The sequence below is a fragment of the Macadamia integrifolia genome, chromosome 7 (genome assembly GCF_013358625.1).
Source record: "Macadamia integrifolia cultivar HAES 741 chromosome 7, SCU_Mint_v3, whole genome shotgun sequence".
NCBI lineage: Eukaryota > Viridiplantae > Streptophyta > Magnoliopsida > Proteales > Proteaceae > Macadamia > Macadamia integrifolia.
The window spans coordinates 32,731,688-32,753,410 of NC_056563.1; the positions used below are offsets into that span (position 1 = coordinate 32,731,688).

General features: G+C 37.3%; 1 protein-coding gene and 1 non-coding gene across 2 annotated transcripts; one reads left to right on the forward strand and one right to left on the reverse strand.

The window, feature by feature from the left end:
• The first annotated feature begins 18 nt into the window (after window positions 1-18).
• Window positions 19-11,956, forward strand: LOC122084446 (probable methyltransferase PMT23). Its single transcript, XM_042652681.1, has 9 exons — window positions 19-838; window positions 3,739-3,888; window positions 4,710-4,980; window positions 5,123-5,233; window positions 5,474-5,651; window positions 6,229-6,474; window positions 10,735-10,929; window positions 11,050-11,260; window positions 11,442-11,956. The coding sequence occupies exons 1-8, from the start codon at window positions 314-316 to the stop codon at window positions 11,252-11,254; spliced, it is 1,881 nt and encodes a 626-aa protein (XP_042508615.1). The 5' UTR covers window positions 19-313; the 3' UTR covers window positions 11,255-11,260; window positions 11,442-11,956.
• A 3,195-nt stretch (window positions 11,957-15,151) lies between these two features.
• Window positions 15,152-15,258, reverse strand: LOC122085301. The gene has a single exon (XR_006142079.1). It is a non-coding gene; the product is annotated as a small nucleolar RNA R71 (small nucleolar RNA).
• Window positions 15,259-21,723: the final 6,465 nt, after the last annotated feature.

Sequence of the window (21,723 nt, forward strand, 5' to 3'; positions counted from 1 at the left end):
ATACTTTATACACCTCACTCAGATCACCCTTCTCCAGCACCCAAACAACCACACTTAAAACAATTGATTCATTTGCGTCTTTCATGGGTTCCCACGCCCCAACACCTCTCATCACTGACTCTCTCTCTCTCGGCTTCCTGCTGCGCAATGCCTCTGCAGCTTCTTCTATGGTGAAACAGTCAATGATGATTCATCAGTTTCTTCGTCCATGCTTGTTCTTGATCCTGATCTCTTTGTATGTTTCCTGCTCTTCATTTCTGTCTCTTGATAAGCCTCTTTGAAGGATCAGATCTTTCTTTAAAGGAGGTTCATAATGGAACCATCGATTCAGAGTCTCATAAAGGAGAGGAAATACCCCTTTGCCTTCGCTTTCTTTGTTCTTCTGCTCTGCGTCTCTGTTATTGTTCTCACTAACAATCGTTACACTCTCCTACCCTTCACTGATCTCCAGAAATCTCGTGCGATCTCTTCGCCTCCCGGTAATGCTTCGAACCCATTTCCTCGTCTTCCTCCTCCACCTCTTCCCTCAAGCCCTGGAAGGAAAGAGAAAGAGAAAGAGAAAGCGCGAGATGATTTAATAGTTCCTTCTCCTCCTGATCAGACTTCCAATGGAGGTGGAAAATTGGATTTAATGACTTGGGAGCTTTGTAAGATTAAGGAGTGGGTGACTGTTGATTACATTCCCTGTCTTGATAACATGAAAGCGATCAAGGCATTGAAGTCGAGACGGCACATGGAGCACAGGGAACGCCATTGCCCGAGTCCTAGCCCCCGGTGTTTGCTTCCTCTTCCTCAGGGTTACAAGATACCCGTTCCGTGGCCGAAGAGTAGGGACATGGTGAGATTGATACTTTGGTAAGAGTCTTAGTGTCTGTTTGTCATTGTTCTGGCCTTCGGTTTCTACTCTTACTACTTTTAAAAAATAATTCAATAAAAATTATTGAATATGATTATTTTATCGAAGATGCTTTGAATTTTTTCAAAGCAGAGCTTTTAACTAGTCAAACCTGCAATGTTAGCCCTACTTGCTTGGTTTCTGATTTAAAATTTCCCTGGGCTGGTGAGGGCAGTCTAGCTTTCCAAGATCCTTGCTGAGAGCAGGTTAACTATCTCCAAATGTACAAACTTGAGAGACTAATTAATGCAACGGTTACATCTATGAAATGCACCACCGGAATATGGACAGAAGTGTGTTTGAATGATTGAAATTTTGAAATGGGAGGAAATGAGGTTATTCATCATTAATCTTTTCTGTGTCAGGAGCAACATGAACCATTGGTGTATAAAAGAACTTTATTCTTGTCTCAAAGATCAGTTCTAGGGCTATTAGGCTATAGAGCATAGTTCGGTAGTTATTTACTTGGAGAGTCTTTTCATGGAACAAGTAGTTTCTTTCCCAAATCTGCCCAAGGATACTACGCAAATGTTTCAAAGGTGTCTCAAGGAGCTGCTTGAGATTATTATTCTAAGATAGCTAGGTAGGTATTTACTTGGAGAGGCTCTTCATGGATATCAGTTGACTATATTATGAGTCAGTGAACTTCATTTTCTCTCTTTACCTGTGACTTCTTACATAAATCATGAGTTGATTTCTCCCCTATCTAATGGTGTCAGACTAAACATAGATGGTAGTTTGGTGGCCCTGGTCCTGCTGGCATTAGGGGGTATTTGAGACCACAATGTTATTGCTAACTTTGTTTGTTTTTTCTGGCCATTCACTGTGAATGGCTTATGGCTCATTTTCTACAAGTTAAAGATTTAAAATTGCATCATTTTCCTATTGGTACTCAAGTGAGATTGTTGAAGGTGTTACAACGTCCGTCATCAGATGGCTGAACTTGAGTCCAGGGGTCCTTGGATGTACATGCATCTATCAGGAAATCTTGGTCCCTCGGAAGGCCAAGGGACCTAGCATTTAATTGGAGAATGCAGTTGACAAATGCATTGGCTGATCAATTAGCTAAGGCGGAGTGGGTAGATGTCATCTCTCTTTGGGACATAATCCTATTTTGTAGCTGTTTGGGTTGGTGGTCTATGGCCTATCTTTTGTTGTTGTTGTACTTACCTTTTCTTGAAAATGTTTCCCTTTTTCTTGATATATCCATTGTTAATTGAAAAAAAATCATATTTTTCATTGGGAAATTTTAGGATTTTGTTCCTGTTGATGCAAGTTATGTTCTCAAAAGCTGGGCAATAAGGCAATATGGCTGAATGATGGTTCAAACATGTGGTGCAGTTCTCAATGAATAGGACCATTTAAAACGGCTGCTTGGATGAAAACATTGTAAAATGAAGTCTTTATACAAGAGTATGGATCGACTATGAGAATAACCCTGCATACTTATACATGCTCCCTTTATGGAGGTCATTGGGGGTTACTTCTCTCGATGTAAGTGTAGATGATCTGGAGTTGGTTTATTATTCTAAAGTTGAAATACAAATAATCACTGTCCCAAAGGATGGTTAACATATTTGGGATGGAAATTAACCAGGGCACAATGGTTCTGACCTAAGTCTGATTGCCTAGAAATCTAAGTGCTTAAGTTATTTTGTCGTCATCTTCTTCTTTTCTTCTATTATTTTCTGGAACTTATTCTTATTCCCCTGCTGTTCCATGTATTTCAGGCTAAGATGTTCTACTGAAATTGAATTCTCTATTCAAAACATAACCCTAGAACCAACTATTGTTAGTCAGGATAGAGAACTAAGACAATGGCAATTCGTTTTATGGTTTTCCATACTGTGCCAGTGGATGCTTCTTGATCATCACAACCTTCCTAAAACTCTAGCCTTCTGTCTCCAGTTTCCAACGGTTCCATTCTTCCCTATACTGTAACTATTGTAATCCCTTCATCATAATTGAACCTAAAACCTCTCATTCCATGCATCAACTTTGGGGTACTGCTGCTAGCCTGCTTGTCTGATCTGCGGAACATTTTCATACCCTAACCCCTCTTTTTCCTGTCAAAGCATGTGTATTACTTTTCAAATTTAGATTTTAGACCACATATTTCCAAATACTTATATGAGTTAAATCCATTAAAGTAAACCTTAATTTTCTAATTTGATTTTTGATCTGACATGGAATGATATCAGTTGGTCTATTTTAGTTTTTCTTCCTCCCTTTTGTTCATTTCTTTGCTTCAGATTATTGGCTCCACTCCCTTGCTTTATTTGTGTATTTCTGTTAATATGATTCTATTTGTCTGTTCCTATTAATATGATTCTATTTGTTTATTTCTATTAATATGAATCCCATGAATTTTGGTTACATGTTCTGTTTTTCGGTCATGGAGACTGATGAATATCTGACATGGTATGTTATGGAAGCAGACAACAAATGTTGAATCTCACAACCTTCCCGTGGGTACTCAGTAACAATTTGTTTTTTCTTTGGCATTGCTTCTTTTTACCCCATTACATGAGCTCTTGATGTCTGTTAGGATTTAGGAAGAGTCCCCTATCTTCAATCATGTGTGAATCTTTTAATTTTTTGTCCTACATAAAACATGAATTGCATTTGAAAACTTTATTTCCAAATTTGTATAGTGCTTCCAAGATAGGTGAGTAGAAGACAATATGAAATTCATTTGCTCCAGTCCAAATATGTGTGGTCTCCCCTGGAATGGATAGAGGTTTAAAATTCCTTAAGGAAGTTATAATTGCTGAACTTACTTTTCTTCTTTATTTACTTGCCTAGAAGGATATGGTTGACTGGTTGCTTTTTCTTTATCCCAGATTTGGTTTGATAACGTCCCCCATCCTAAACTTGTCGAATACAAGAAGGACCAAAACTGGGTGCAGAAGTCTGGTGATTATTTTGTTTTTCCTGGCGGTGGTACTCAATTTAAAGGAGGAGTGAAGAAGTACGTTGAGTTTATAGACAAGGTAAATTGTATGTTGACTCTCAAAACCCGGAATAGTGTCTGCGAGAGGATGTCTTATATTTCACCCAATGGATTCCAAAATGAGATAATTTGGTGGCAGGTTTACTTGTGAGATAGGGTGACTAGTTACTTTCTGTAGTTCATTACTGGTGTAATTATTGATCTTTGTTTTTCCCCTATAATTTCTTGTTCTAATTGGGGTGATCTGCATTAGTGCTTCTTGTGGCTTTTATTTTTTTATTATTAGTATTGTTCCTTTGCAGTTGAATAAGAAAACCCCCATTTCAAAAAAAAAAAAAAAAACCCCCATTTCAAAAAAAAAGAAAAAAAAAAAGGACTTAACATATAGAAGGTTGAAGAACAATGCTAGTGTGATCTTAACCTTGACAGTGGTAGTGTTACTATTAGTGCTTGAGACATTATACTCGTAATTAATACCCTTCTATATAATAAGTGTTCTACATGCTTTAAAATACATTTTGATACATCTTCTTGTAATCTTTTTCAATATCAGCCTTATCCCAAATAAATGGGGTTGGCTACATGGATCCGAACAAACTTGTAATTTTTCCCAACCATTAACAGAATCATATTAATAAGGTGAACAGAAGATACAGAAAAGTATACAAAAAATAACAGTGCAGGATGCCATCAACTGATAAAAGTGCAATATTTCCTTTAGTTCTTATGATTAGGTGAATATTCTATGCTTGTTTTTGTATTTAGATGGCATTTTACTTTTAATTCTGATATTTGGTACTTTGTATTCGATATTCTTTGCTCTTTTTCGTATTTGATTTTTCCCTGGTCTTTTGATGTCAGACTCTACCAAGTATTGGATGGGGAAAACAAACAAGGGTTATCCTAGACGTTGGTTGTGGTGTTGCTAGCTTTGGTGGCTACCTATTGGAGAAAGATGTTCTCACCATGTCATTTGCTCCAAAAGATGAGCACGAAGCTCAGATACAGTTTGCTTTAGAGCGGGGAATTCCTGCCTTTCTTTCTGTCATTGGGACTCAGAAGTTGAATCTCCCAGATAATGTATTTGATTTGATTCACTGTGCCCGATGCAGGGTCCACTGGGACGGAGATGGTAGGTTATACTTTCACATGTTTTACTTGGGTAGCCTTAGTATATATACATGGCTCAATACTTCTATTTTATATGGTTGGTTTTGTCTTTTTTTTGGGTAAATTATGTGAAAGTCTTGGGGCTTTTTGGGTTGAAATTGTAGGTGGGAAGCCACTAATGGAGCTCAACAGAATCCTTAGGCCTGGAGGATTTTTTATATGGTCAGCGACACCAGTTTATCGGGATGACTCAAAGCACCTGAGTGTCTGGAATTGTAAGATTTTATCTTTCTCCTCTATGTATAATAGGATGGACTGTCATGTTCTTGTTAGTTCTCCACACATAGCTATATGTGTCAGTGGACGCTTTTGAAATTTGGAACTGTGTTCCAGCTCCCATTTTATTAGTTTTTTGTCCTATTAACAAATGGAACTTATCGTAGATTTTTTTATGAAATTGTTGAGTTCTTTCAGCATGTTTCTAATTTGGGTTTAAAAGTTGATGCTTCTTGCAGCTATGGTAGCTTTGACAGAATCCATCTGCTGGAAGATGGTAGCAAAGACTATTACGAGGACATCAGCTAGAATTGGGCTTGCCATATATCAAAAGCCTATCTCAAATACATGTTATGAGGAACGCAAAGAAAATAATCCCCCCTTGTGTGATCGGAGGGATATGCAAAACGCTTCATGGTACTTTCTTACATTACCATGGTCATCATCATCATCGTTGTCGTCGATATTAGTAGTATTGATAATACTAATAATAAATATTAATATCATTATTATTGTTGTTGTTGTTAACGCAATGGTTTCCGACTCTCCTTGATGATTGCCTAATATCTGCCACATAGAGGCTTCCTTTGGGCAAACCAATTATTGGATGAGCACTCCCCCTCTCCCTTGTTTGTCAAGTTTCAGGTCCCATGTCCACTGTATGACCCAATATGTTAAATTTTACTCTTGCATCTTCAGCGGATGAAGTGGAGGAACCCCAAATTTGCTGAAGTTTAATTTTCAACCAATGTCCAAAGCTTTGTCTCAATCTATAAAATTGAACTGCGCTAAAACTCCGCATACTGATAGATGATGTTATGGATATTTCCAGAATAATTTAGTGCCAATTGATCTGCCATGTGGCAGATTTTGGGCTGTTGTTTTTCCCATTATTATAATCTTTTCCATTTTTATTATTAGTAATCTCTTTTTTTAGGTGTAACGAATTTCCATTACTCTTAGTTTTATTATAATGTTCTTGTTTGTGGGGCAGGTATGTACCCCTACTTAGATGTCTTCCCTCTCTTCCACAAGGGGACTCAGGCAAGTGGCCTACAACCTGGCCTGAAAGGCTTGGCAGTAAACCTCCAAGTTTATCAAGGGAACCAAGAGCTGAAGAAATCTTTTTTGAGGACACAAAACACTGGTCCGCACTTGTATCAGATGTTTATTTGGATGGCCTGGCAATCAACTGGTCAAGCATACGAAATGTAATGGATATGAATGCTGGCTATGGAGGGTAAGATACATTAGCTAAATGATGTTGGTTCCTCGTTTTCATTTCCTGGTTCTTTTTAGGTTTTTTGCCTTTTCTGTTTTATATATGGGAAAAGAATAACTGTGCGTCCACTTTGCTAATTTTGGCTGTGGCCATTGGTTTGAGCCATCTGGTGGGATCATGTTGTAAGTTCTAGTGATTGGATTATCAGATATATAAGAGACTGTGAATTACATGTACCTCGAATTTTGGTGGCCTACTCAGCCGGATGGCCTGCTGTAAACTGAAGTTTCCCCATGTATTATTGGTTAAGAATTCTTCTTGAATGGCCTTCTGTATACTGAATTATTTATTTACTCCAATATTTAGTTACTTAGTTGTTATAGAGTCCCATTAATAGAGCTCGACCATATTTACTTGTAATAGTTGTTCAACTAGATAAGTTATTTGTAGCTTTAGAACACTCCCATCGGTTGGAGAATTCCTCTTTCTTATTTTCTTCTTTTAGTTTCCTAGTTGGATATCTTTCTTACATAGAGTTTTGAGATTATTACTCAACTCTATATCCCCCACGATTTTTATGAATAAAAGATATTGGCTTTTGCTATATGGAGTTGTGAGAAACAGATTCAGCTATTGTGTGAGACAGCACCCACCGCAGTGGGACTTTGAGATTGACTGGAGGTTATCTGGTCAAGATCAGGTGGGAAATCTGATTGTATCCTCTTCCTTTACTCTTATTCTTCTTCTCTATGGTGACAAGGCCTCCTCTTTGTATCTCTTCCTCTCCCGCTCTTATTCTCAGCTCTTTGCATCTCTACCTTGTTACTCATTCCCAGTCTCTCTCCGTCTATCACCATCGTTTCTCTCCGACCCTCATCTCCTCTCTTCCTCTCTATCTCTGTGTACCTCTCCCTCTATTTTGCTCCGTCTCTGAGGTTTTGTCAATAGCCACCATCCCCGCCATTGTATTCACCATTGTGGATGGTGGCATCAAAGCTTTTGGAAAATAAGAACCAACGAAGAGAAAAAAAAAAAGGGAAGATGAGAAAAGAGTCAGGGAAAAGAAGAGGGGAGGCAAGGGTGCGGGACTGGGTTTGCAGGGAGACTACTCACCATTGCCATTGCCGTTGGATTCATCCATGTCAGCTTTTGCAGGGGGCCAAAAAAGGGGGAAGAGTTGGTGTCAGACTGGGTTTGTAGGGATCACTACCACCACTGTTCTCGTTCAAGTGATTGTCATCACCAATTAGGAAAAAAAATGGGGATAACGTTAATATCAATAAAGAAGAAAGGAAGAGAATAGGTGGTGCTGACCTGGGTTTGCCACAAAAGTGGGAGAATTGGAGAGAGATAGAAGAGGGAGGGAGATAGTCAGATGGAGGAAGAGGAGTGAGAGTAAAATTGCTGGTTTACCCTTCTGTTTCAAATCTTTTTATTTTCTCTTTGAGGAGTAAGAACGTCTTGTGATGATGGGGAAACTCACAAACTATTGTTACACCAAATTTCCCCTTTATTTTATCTATGCCAAGTTTTATGTCATTAAGATTAAGCATCATTTTGTGCATTTATGATCTGTTATGAGAGATCCATTGAGAGCAACCCAGTGCACAAGGCTCCCGCAACTGCAGTGTCTAAGTTTTATGACTTGCAATCTCACTCCCACCATTTGTCTACATTTTGGGTTGATTTCTTCATAACTAAATCAAATAACAATTATATTGACAAAAGCTAAAAAAATTCTCTCATAGAAGCAAGAGAAAATGTTTGTTCTGCACAGATAGTGGGGGTGACCATTTGCACACAAATCTATGTATCTTTCCGACCCTCTTCTGTTATTTGCATAGTTTTCATAATGGAATTCCAAGTCACCTAAGAAACTAGGGTTTAGAATACCAAATAAATTCTAGGATCGCAGGTAGGGGAACAATGAACCAGATCAGAAAAAGTGAAATAACTAAATGTAAACAGATCTGATTTGGTCAAAATTCTGGTTGAAGGTCTGTTTTAGATGGGTGAATTAGCCTGCAAGATTGGGTCTGAATCTGGTGGACAGATCCAAAGTTATGAAGGAATACTAGTAGAATTAGGAAGTCAAAACGCTGACAAACAGTGAATTTGATGGAAGGGTTCAGGTATTTAAACAAGAATTCAACGAATGCATTAAACAGAAACCAGAAATTAGAATTAGTAATTCAGATTTAGAAACCATGATTTTGGAAAGTATAGCTGAAGAAGGATTTTGAAATGGATGGAGGGACAGAAATAGAAACTGAAATAATATCAGAAAGTGTTCAGCAGACAGAACCAGAAATCAGAATAGCAGATCAGTTTAAGAAAAAACTAGGGATTTTAGAAACAGAATAGTGGCTAGATTTTCTGAAATCAATGGATAGATTTCTAGTTTGAAGACAGAACCAAAACTGGATATCTGAATATAATAAGTGGAGGGAAAAAAAAGAACAGAAACTTTTAAAAGAATAGTAGTTAAACCAGAACATAAATGAGAAACTCATTTGCAGGGTTGGGAAAAGTGTGGAAAACTGATCAGAATCGATGGAGAAGCTAGAATCACAAGTGATCCTAATCCCAGGCAGGATCTGAAATTCTTGCTGAATAGAGAAGATGTTCTCCAATAGGCTTGGTTCTAGCTCTCAAACACTCTCTCACAGCAAAGAAATAAAAGGAAAATAAAAACAAAAAAAAACAAAAAAAAAAACAAAAAGAGAATTTGATGGAGGGTTGAGAAGGGGGAAGAAGAAGGTTAGGTTTTGGGCATCTCACCCCTCAAGTTTAGGCATCTCACCCTACTGCATCCCACAACAGCATAAGCCATTTTTTCTTTAACTCAAACCTGTTTTCTCATTAAAATTGTAGGGCTTTAAATAGCCTTACATTGCTTGGACACAAAGACATAATAAAAAAGGTAACTAATGCTGAAAATAAAACCTTCTAATTTAACTTCTAACTTGCTAACCAAGTAAGAGTAAATTAGAAACTAACAACTAATGATAAAAGGAAACTAACCTAAGTTACAAAATAGAAACTTCTTTGAAAATAGAAGCTAATTTAAATTAGCAACTAATGAAAATAGAAGCTAATTCAAAATAGCAACTAATGCAAAATATAAATTACCTCTAATTAGGAAACAAAATAACAAAGGATATAGACTCAAAACAGGACTCTAACTAAACTAATGAATTAAATCTCTTTTTCTTACTTTTTACCCATATTTTAGGCCCATTAAAGTGGCACATTACAAATAAAACCCATGGGATCAAAGGTCCAACTTATACATAACCCAACCCAAGGCTTATTTGCATCAACCTGGAACCCCCCTAGGCCTTCCACTGAATGCAGACCAATGGTCTGAAATCCACAGAATCAGCAACCATAGCTCTTTGTTTGAATATGAAAATTTGGGGGTGGGGGGTGGGGGGTTTAGTTTCTTCTCTTTATTTATAAAGCTTGTTAAATTTCAGTCAGGCTCCAAAAAGGAAAGCTGGAACAAAAACAGACTAAGGAAACTTGTCCCAATGGCAGGCTAAAGGAGAAGAATAGAAAAGAAGAAAAGAAAATACTCAAATAAGGAAACTTGAATTTATAGTAAACATTCAGACTTACAAGCAATATAATAAAAAAATAAGCACAGCTTAAACAAGCACTACGATTTTGGTATTCAGGATAACCAGAAACCTGAAACAGAAGGTTCGGTTTGGAACCAGAAACTGGACCAGGTTAAACACAAGCTATACTTATGGCAAAGATTCCAAAGAATATTCTCTGGGGTGAAAAAAATTTAATGTGCCATTGTAATAATTTTCTTATTGACTATGTCACCAAGAGAATCTTGAAGTTCTGGATGTTGATGAAAGGACCAGATGTGTTGAAATTTTACATGTGGAACACCAAGGAGTTCATGAAATTTCATCTAGCAGCTACCATTTTCTGATGGAAAAATCTATTGAATTTGGTAGGCCTGCGTCCAGAATTTACTAAATGTCCAATAAACCTCACAGAACTCGCACACCCAAAGAAGGTTTTTGAACTTTGTGACAGATGCTTCTCGATATGTGGACCTGTTAGATGCTTTTGCTAAATCATATGTATGACAAGTTGCACTGTGGAATCCAAAGTTTATATTTGCAATACCTAGTAAATATTTTTTAACTTTTGAGTTATATCCATTGCTTATGCTCACTGTATATTACTGGAAGTCTTTGGAAAAAAAAATCCCCCCCACATCCCTAGGTCTTGATTATGAGTTTCTGTTACTTGCAGATTTGCTGCAGCACTTATTGACCAACCTTTTTGGGTAATGAATGTGGTACCCTTCAATGGGGCAGATACTCTTGCTGCAATTTTTGACAGAGGGTTGATTGGAATTTATCATGATTGGTGTGAAGCTTTTAATACATATCCTCGAACTTATGATCTCCTGCACTCCAGTTACTTGTTTGGAAACCTAACTCAGAGGTATAACATGGGAGAACATATCAATGAATTTGATTCTAAAACTTGACAATGATTTCCACCATTTGTTAACTTAGTACTCTTGCCATCCTGGTACCTGAGATTTTGCTTCTTTTTGGTCAGGTGCGACAGTGTAGTTGTGATAGCAGAGATGGATCGGATATTGAGACCAGGTGGTTGGATTTTGGTTCAAGAAAACATGGAAATGATTAACAAGCTGAATCCCATTTTTCAGTCACTGCACTGGGAGACTGCCGTATATGAGGAGCAATTCCTTGTTGGTAAAAAAGGTTTTTGGCGTCCAACGAATAGAGAAGCCAAAACATGAGTGGAGGTGCCTATTTATCCCCCCCCCCCCTGTACAATTGTGCACTTGGTCTCTATTCTTTTATAATGTTGGAAACCATTACTTGTTACTCTCCATTCTCGTATTATTTTAGATACAATTAGTTGTCTTAGCTTATGTAGCTTAGTGATTTCAATTCACATTTATTATTTTTCTTGTCGAGATACAGAGTTTCAGTTCTACAAAAGTGCCATTTATGGCAACATGTGCATGTGAAGCTGTTGGCCAGATCTGGGAATGTTGAAGGTGCTTGATGAATTATGGTGCCTTAATTTTGGGTGGTAGTTACTGTCTGTACACTGAACATCACTGGGCTATGCAAGTGAGGGAGACCCACAATTTGATTAGTCATCGCGGGATATCTTGTAGTTCAACTGTCAGTGATACAGAGCATTTACAGGTAGACAGTACATGGCCTTTTCCACAATTGTCCCATTGAGTTATGATATCTCAACAGGATACCTTGGATGGTGCCTGCATGTGTACCATGGGTCCTGCCATTTTTGTTTATGGATGATCATTAATCCTGAAAGCTGCAGAGTTAATTGGCAGTGGCATCTTTTTTTAGTATCCACATAGTAAATCATCAGTTTTAGTTTTCCTGTGTTGCAGTGATATAGTTTCTTTTAAGAGATTATGAAACCCGGTCACAGATTATGGTTAAATGAAATGAAATTTCTGTCATTATGTTTTACAAATTTTCACTGTAAATGGTTATTGTAAAATGAGTTTCATTGTGTTGCTTCAATAATCTATGAGGCAGATTGAAGAGATATAATAGAAATAAAGGACTGGAATAAATTGAGAGGCTTTAATGGATTATGCGGTGGGATTATAGTATTAAGATTGAAGAAATGATTGTGATGATTTTTTTTTTTTGGGGGGGGGGTGTGATGGTAAAGAAAAGATTGTGATGATTTATAGAGTAGAATTAATGCAGTTCATAATTCTAGACGAAATATAGAAAAAACAGAAGACTACAGAACCACACAAACAACCCAGTATCGATAGAGCATGACAGGAACATAACGGGAGAAATTCAATGTTTTTCAACTCAATGGACAGACCAAGCAGAAGACCTTGTCCCATGTAAGGTTTTACATATCTGTAAACCAATATATGAGTCTAGAAAATCAGAGGCAGAAAAATACATAAATGCAGGTTGCTGTATGAGTATGTTGTAACCGAGAATTAAGGAATCTCTACAGAATCCAAGGAACAGATCGCTAATGATGTCACTGGAATAAATATGATCAGATACTGAAGTTTAAACTCTGAATCGGCAAGAAACTGCTTAGGTTAACAGATCATAGAGAAAATTAAGTAGAAAACAATTGATAAAAGAACATGGGAAGAATAAGAAGTGAAGGTATAGAATCTGATAATAGTGATGTATAAGCATAATGGTGACACTTCACAAAGGTAATTGGAAGGCCTCACGCCAGACCTAACGCTCGTGAAGAAACCCAGAAAAGTGCAGCTCCCCATCCCCCTCCCCATCGCCATCCCCATCCCCATTGATGAGCACAATTATGTGTGAAATCTTAGGGATATAAGTGTATATTTTGCCCCACTTTGGATAGTACTACTTTTATTTTTCTTGTTTCTTTTTTTTTTTAGTTTACAAGTTTACAAGAGAAAGTACTTAAAGTGAATCAAGAACCAGTCCAAAGGTGGGACCTACTCATTGGTACCACATCCTCTCTCCTACAAAATCTTGAAGATTATTCTCTCTCCTTGCCACCTCACAAAATCTTGAAGATGCTATGCAGAGATTCCTTTCTTATTTAATCAAGATTGCAACATATTGGTTAATATTGCAAGGAAGTAATAGAATTTGTTAATTTTGGGAACGGATTCTCTCTTCCTTTACACAATATCTCAGAGAATGAGGATTTTTACCAAGATTTTATTTTATTTTATTTTCCTTCTTTTCTTAAAGAAGACTTGTAGAAGGAAGGAGGCAAGACAAAAGCCCTATAAAAGCCCCTTCCTCCCCCCTCCTAATTATTATCCCTCTGAGTTTACTTTCTAGTTTATGCTTAGTTTTCTTCTTTCTCTCCCTCTCTCACTCTCTTTAGTTTTAGCTCTTCTTTATTTTTGCTTTAATCACTTTTGTAATAGTTTTTTATGTCAATTAATGCAATCACTCTTTTATTTTTATTTAGCCTTTTATGTTTATGGTCTATGTAATTGAGTTGTAATTTTTAAAGTTATAGTTCTAGGCTTAGATTTAGATGACAAGATCACAAGCCGTGGAATATCTTTTTTTTTCAAGTTCAGTTTATTTGTTTCAAGATTTGTTTTTTCTAGTACTAAAAATTTCAGATTTGGTTTGTTCCAGATCTAGTATTTAGTACTGGTAGTATCTCAAATCACCCAATTCAAGTTCAAGGGTTGAAGTTCAAGTAAGTAGGCTCCTTCAATAGTCTTCTCTCCCCCTTCTCATTCCCTCTTCTGACTACCCTTTCTTTCTTAATTTAGGATTTTAATTTCAGTCGTTACATTATTGCTATCCCTTTCTCCCAAGGTTCATGGTTAGTGTATGTGTTGGCTTTGCCCTTCCTAACCATAGAATCATCAATTTATTACTTTTATTTTAATTGTCTCCCTTTCCCTATAGTCAAGTAGAGTAACCCTTGTAAGAGTGACTCTCTAGTCAAGTAGGGAGGCTCATATTATGATGCATCCCTCGGGCTAAGTAGAGAAACCTACTTGTGAGTCTCTCTAGCTTTCTCCCATTTCTTTTACTTTATTTTTATTTCAACATTTTTTTCCTTTATTTTTTTTTAATTGTGTGAGTTGTTTATTTTCACTTATTTATTTATTTATTTTTAATTGCGTGGCTTGCGTCTTTAAATTCTTAGATGACGAATGGTTAAAACGTTATTTTAGATACATATGTTTAGGACGGTAGTTAGAATTAGATCACAACCATTAATAGGTTCACTTTCGCATTATTAAAAGAAAAAAAAAATAGAGTGACTGCTATCTCTGAGTTCGATCCGTAGTTACACTGATCCGTACGCTTGCAGTTACATTTAAAATCTCAAACAAGTTTTTGACGCCGTTTCTGGGGAGACAGTTTCATATTATTTTTCGCTTTCTTTTGGTAAATCGGAGTGTTTTGTTTGCTTTGTTTTGTTTTTCCTTTTCTTTTATTGAATTCCTGAGAAGAACAACTTGCAATAATAGTTGTATCGGTGGAGGTCGTCATGCCTTACAGTATGATAAAGACAGGTTTCGCCCTGTAGCAGTACCTCAGGAGTTGACCTGAGCAACCCCGGATCCCTGTCGGTAAGCTCTCAAAAAGCCAAAAAAATCATAAAATTTTTTTTGCTATCCATTCTTTTGTGCTTGTTTTGCTCTAGTTGTGGGTAGTTTTCTGTTGCATGAGTGTTAGGTGGGTACGTAATACTAAGAATCGGTTAGAAAGAAGAGATCTAACAAGTAGTGACCCTATATGTTTTCTCTCTTTAAAACCCTTCAATATGGGAGACCAACAGCAAAATCGTTCACCTAAATCTCTGAAAGATAAGTTTTACCCTGCTAGAACAACCCAAGCTTCCTGCATAGTTCTACCACAAGCCCAAGGCAATAATTTTAGACTCAAATCTCAATACATCACTATGTTGCCCCACTTCCATGGGTTGACCTCTAAGTATGCATACCTATTTCTAAGGGAATTTGAAGAGGTATGTGTTCTAATTAAGATCCAATAACTTTTTGATGATGCTGTTAAGCTTAGGTTTATCACTTTTGCATTGAAAGACCAAGCTAAGAAGTGGTTGTATGGGTTACCCACAAATTCTCATAACCTCATGGGAACAGTTCACAGTTGTCTTCCTTAAGAAGTTTTTCCTAACTCACAAGACCAATAAGCTTAGAAGTGATATCCTTCAGTTTAGACAAAAGCCTAGTGAGTCATTTTCTAAACTTATGGAGAAATTTAAGGATCTACTCCAAGAATGCCCTCACCATAGCCTAGACATATGACATTGATGTCAAATAATTTATGGGGGTATTGATTACCCAACTAAACAAATGATAGAGTCTATGTGCCTTGAGGGATTCACATCCTTTACAGATGAAGGAAAGGCATGGGAATTCTTACTTGACTTAGCTGACAAAACCCGTAAGTGGAAATCAACCCAAGAGAGTGAAAGAACCATAGGAGAAAAATGATATTTTGTGGATGGGATAGTAGCCAAGGAAGCCCATTTGGATAGCCTAATCAAGAGAATTGAGGCCATTGTTCTAGAGAGCCATCATCAGTCAATTTGATTATGATTTGTGCTTAGTGCCAGTCCCCTGGACATCTCATAGAAGAATGCCCCAACACCTCTGGGGGCACTTCTAATGATAGTTTTAATGCCTTATACCAGAATAATCCATATAGTAATACTTACAATCCAGGATGGAGAAATCACCCAAATTTCTCTTGGAATCAAGGCAACCAAGCAGGGCCTTCTAATTTCCATAATCAAGGTCAACCTGGACTCCAAAGGCCTCCCTTTACACAACAATCTTTTTCCCAAAATACTTTTCCTAGGTCAAATGTAGGACCTCAGGCTAGTTTTCCTAGGGCCCCTTTCCTATCATCTTATCAGCAACCCCCTGGGTTTACCAACACTGGAGAGGTAAGTAGAATAAGTGACTTGGAAAAAAATATAGTCCTCCTCATGACAAACCATCAAAATCTTACGAGAGAACTCACTCAAGTTGTCTCAACTATGCGTGAGAGGGAAAAAGGAACTTACCCAGTCAACCAAAGCCTAACCCTACGCATCATCAGCATGTTAGTTCACAAACATCAACTAATGCACCACTGAATATAGTACAAGGTCAGACCCAACAAGGGCCCTCTAACCAATGTAATGTTGTTTATGCCCTTAGGAGTGGTAGAGAGTACCAACAGAACGTTTCTAAATCTTCCTCATCTATTACTCCTGTTAACTCTCCTTCAGTTGAGTACACAAGTATGCCTCTTGTTTCAAGCTCGTCTGATGAACCTAAAGATTTTTTTGAAACTAAAGATGATTTGGTTGAGGAAACCAAAAATAATTCTTCTGAACATGGGCAAATCCCTAACAGTCCTTATGTTCATCCTGTCCCATTTCCTAATCTCTTGGTAAACAAAAGGAAGACTGCTTCCATGGACAAAATTTTAGAAGTCTTCAAAAAGGTAGAAGTGAACATCCCTCTTTTGGATGCCATATCCCAAATCCCCGCCTATGCAAAGGTACTGAAAGATTTGTGTACTTACAAATGTATCACTAGTGTACCCAAAAAGACGTTCTTAGCAGGTAACATTAGTCCTATAATTACTCAACCTATAGCAGCCAAGTACAAGGATCCAGGGAGCCCTAACATATCTTGTGTCATAGGCAACACCTACATTGAGCATGCCTTACTTGACCTTGGCGCAAGTGTGAATCTTTTACCTTACCATGTGTACAAGCAACTTGGATTGGGAGAATTGAAAGCCACTGGAACTACTCTTTAGTTGACAGATAGGTCTGTTAAAATTCCTAAAGGGATGGTTGAGGATGTCTTACTAAAGGTGGGGAAATTTATTTTCCCTATTGATTTCATTGTGTTAGATATCAAGCCCTTCTCAACCAAGGATAAAATCCTAATAATTCTAGGAAAACCATTCTTGGCTACCAGTAATGCATTAATCAACTGCCAGAATGGTTTCCTAAGATTATCTTTTGGTAACCAAACTGTTGAGTTTAACATGTTTAGGATAGGCAAACAACCACATATGGAAGAAGAGATTAAGATGATTGAAGATTTTCTAGATTTTTCTGATGATTTAATTACCAACTTTGATATTAATTTTGAATCAGAATTTCAAGAGTGTATGGATGAGTTGGATGATGATAGTGAAAATTTCTTTTCTAAAGTCTTGAGTCTTCACATACATGTGGAGCCCTTAGGACCCCTTTCCAATTCCATTCCCAAACCTTCCATAGTTGAGCCTCCTAAGCTAGATCTTAAGGAATTGTCATCTAATTTGAGGTATGCTTTCCTAGGGCCTGACCAGACTCTTCCTGTCATAATTTCTTCAAATTTGACTTCTAGCCAGGAAGAGGAGTTACTTAAAGTGTTAAAATATAATAAGGAAGTCCTAGGTTGGACCATGGCTGATATCAAGGGTATAAACCCTTTTATTGTGCAACATCATATACATCTTATGGAGGATTCCAAACCATCCACGGAACCCCAAAGAAGAGCAAACCCAATGATGATGGAAGCTATTAAGAAAGAGATCCTAAAGTGCTTGGATCATGGAATAATTTATCCTATTTCTGACAACCAATGGGTAAGCCCAGTTCACGTAGTGCCTAAGAAGTCTGGTGTGACTGTAGTTCCCAATGCCAATAATGAACTAATTCCAACCCGTGTCCAACTGGGTGGAGAGTGCATAAACTACAAGAAACTTAATGTGGCAACCTGCAAGGACCACTTCCCATTGCCATTCATTGACCAGATGTTAGAGAGGTTAGCTAGACATGAATACTATTGTTTTCTTGATGGATATTTCGACTATAATCAGATCCCAATTGCTTTAGAGGACCAACATAAGATCACTTTTACATGCCCATACGGAACATTTGCTTACGGGCGTATGCCCTTTGGGCTTTGCAATGCCCCTGCTACGTTCTAACGATGCATGATGAGCACATTTTTTGACATGGTCAAAAAACTTTTAGAAATATTTATGGATGACTTTTCAATTCATGGGAATTCCTATTCTGAATGTCTTCATCATCTTTCTCTAGTTTTGAAAAGGTGCATATCTAAGAATTTGATTTTGAATTAGGAAAAATACCATTTCATGGTTAAATCTGGTATTGTTTTAGGCCATGTAATATCCAAGGAGGGAATTAACGTAGATAGAGTCAAAGTGGATTTAATTGATAATTTACCACCTCCTCAATCTATTAAGGACATCCGATCTTTTCTAGGGCATGCGGGCTTCTACAGAAAATTTATTAAGAACTTTAGTCAGCTAGCCCGACCTCTCACTCCATTACTTGCCAAAGATCAAACTTTTGAGTTTTCTAAGGAGTGCCTAGAATCCTTCAAACAACTTAAGAAGGAGTTGACCAATGCACCCATTGTTCAACCACCTGTTTGGACTGAATCTTTTGAACTGATGTGTGATACTTCGGATTTTGCCATAGGAGCGGTTTTGGGTCAAAGGATTAATAAGTTGCCCACTGTCATTTATTATGCTAGTAGGACCTTAAATGATGCATAACTCAATTATACAACCACTGAAAAAGAATTTTTAGCGATTGTGTTTGCAATAGAAAAGTTTCGATCTTACTTAGTTGGTTCACATGTGGTGGTGTATACTGATCATTCTGCTCTCAGATACTTAGTTCAGAAGAAGAATGCCAAAGCCCATCTCATTAGGTGGGTTTTACTTTTGCAAAAGTTTGATTTAGAAATTAGAGATAAAAAATGAGTTGAAAACCTAGTTACAGACCATTTATCCTGGCTTCCCAATTCCTTGACTGTCGATTCTCCAGTCAACAAGAACTTTCCAGATGAACAATTATTTATAATATCCAGTGAATCATGGTTTGCTGACATTGTCAACTTCTTAGTTTCAAGTATGACTTCGGATCACTGGTCCAACCAAGATAAGTATAGGTTTCATTCCTAAGTTAAGTATTTTTTCTGGGATGATCCTTATTTGTTTAAGATATGTCCGGATCAGATTATCCGACGATGTGTTCCTGATCATGAGCAACATTCTATTCTCTCTTTTTTTCATGATCATGCATGTGGTGGACACTTTGGACCTAAGAAGACTGCCACAAAGGTTCTCCAATGCGGATTTTATTGGCCCACTCTTTTTGGAGATTCTTTTGATTTTTGTAAGGCTTGTCCCGCCTTCCAGTCTTTTGGCCGTATAGGAACATAATGCCCCTCAACTCTATTTTGGTAGTTGAGATATTTGATGTATGGGGCATCGATTTTATGGGACCATTCTCTAATTCCTTTGGGAATTTGTACATACTTTTGACCGTTAATTATGTTTCTAAATAGATAGAGGTCATATCTTGTAAATCTAATGACCACAAAGTGGTTATCCAGTTTCTCAAAGAGAACATTTTTTTTCGCTTTGGTGCATCACGTGCAATAATTAATGATAAGGGTACTCATTTTTGTAATCGGCCTTTTGAGGCCTTAATGAAAAAGTATGGGATCGCCCATAAGTTATCTACCCCTTATCACCCCCAAACTAGTGGCTAAGTGGAGGTGTCTAATAGGCAGATCAAACAAATCTTGAAAAAAATTGTTAATCCCAATCGTAAGGATTGGTCCCTTAGGCTCATTGATGCCTTGTGGGCCCATCGGACTGCATTTAAAATCGATCTTAGTTAGTCTCCCTACCGTTTGGTGTATGAAAAAACTTGTCACTTACCAGTTGAGTTAGAGTATAAGGCCTTTTGGGCCATCAAGAAGCTCAACTTTGATTTGTCTAATGCGGGAATTCATCGTAGGCTCCAACTATCTGAGTTGGAGGAACTTAGGAATGAAGCCTATGAAAGTTCTAGGATTTACAAGAAAAAGACCAAAGCTTTCCATGATAAATACATTCTGCATAAATCTTTTGCAATTGGTGATAAGGTCTTATTGTACAACTCTTGATTGTATCTTTTTCCTGGTAAGCTTAGATCCTGATGGGATGACCCGTTTATTGTCCATAATGTATATCCCCATGGGGCTGTGGAGATTTTGAATCCAGGAATAGGGGTAATTTCGAAGGTTAATGGTCAACGTTTGAAACCATTCCTTGAGTTTCCTAATACTAGTAGTGAAGAGGTCATGGATCTCTATGAACCTCTTTACACTGATGATTAACTTTTAATCAAGTATGACCCCCTTGCATTGTCTTCGTTTTTAATTCTTTCCATGCATTGAGGACATTGCATGACTTAAGTGTGGGGGAGGAAAACCAGTTTCTGCTTTTTTTACTTTGTTTTATTTATTTTTCTTTTTGTTTTTTTGAGCTTGCTAAATGATGAAGTCCTACTTTGGCTTTTGGCTAATGATCATACCATTCGGTTGCTTGATGTATGAAAATAAAAGTTTTGACTAAGGTACTCATTTTGAACGTATAAAAACCCTATTGAGAAGAAAGAAACAAGCCCGTGTCTTAAGATGAGACTTTCTTTCTATTTTATGGTGTTGGATCATATGTAAGTCTGTGGGTTCCTTGTACTTTTGATTTGGAGTTGAGACATTCTTTTTAATTTGGCATGAGTTGACAAATGCACAATTTTAAATGAAATGTGAAATGTGATATAAAGAAGAATAAGAATTGATTCTCTTGGAACTAGACAGGGCATTGCGCCTCAGGAAGCATGGTGTCTTGATCGAAATTCCTTTGGAGGAAACTTTTGAAGGAACTCTAGCATCACTGTCTTTGTGGGCATATGCAAAAGCGAAGCTACATAGTAACTTGGGTGTCTGGTGTTTGCTCCACCATGTCATTCAGGCCAAAAGTAGTGGAGTAGAATAGAGTTTATTAAGCAAAAAAAAGGAGAAAAAAATGTGCAAATGTCATTAATGCTTAGTAATATGTTTTGGTAAAAAACACTCCAATGCCTTAATCATTGGTTCCTTATTTCTTCACAAGTGGTTTTGCCTTAAGATAAGGATGTTTTGGAAGAGACGAGGTGAGTTCCAAATTAAGAAATATGTTAGTGCCTGGAATTGATAAAGGGTAATAAAAGCTCAAGTGTGGGGGTCCCTTGTAAGAGAAATTATCTTTGCTCCGGATCGGTATGGCCCTTACCTTTAGCCAATGTTGGGATTTGTTTATTCTGAATTTTGGGTGTATATTCACTACAAACACCCACGAGACACAACTCGCCCATTAGGGGTGACTTAGGGGTTTAAAGACTTATTGCACATGCTAAGTGCAACCGTGACTCCTACGAAAGTGAGTTAGGATTTTTATTTATTTATTTATTTATTTATTTTTGCTTGAGGACTAGCAAAGTCTAAGTGTGGGAAAATTCTGATGAGCACATTTATGTGTGAAATCTAGGGTAATAAAACATACATTTTGTATATTTAGAATGGAGCTACCTTGGGTTTTACTCTCTTTTTACATGTTTTGCATTTTAAAGGCTTTAACCATTATCGGACGTCATATCTCTCCAACAACAACTACCTAGTGTAGTTGGTGAGCTATGGTGTGTAAAATTTCCTTGTTCACTAAGGAGGTCTCAAGTTCGAATCTCATGGTAGTCTTTTTTTGGAGAATTTTGTTGAAGATTTTCTACTTTTCACTCACTTAAAGCACTAAGGGCATAGAGGGGATTTTCACATCAAATTAGAAGCAAGAAAAATCGTGGAAGGGGTTCCTGCACAAGAAGAGAAGAAAAAAAAAAAAAAGGAAAAAATAAATCTTGTCCAAA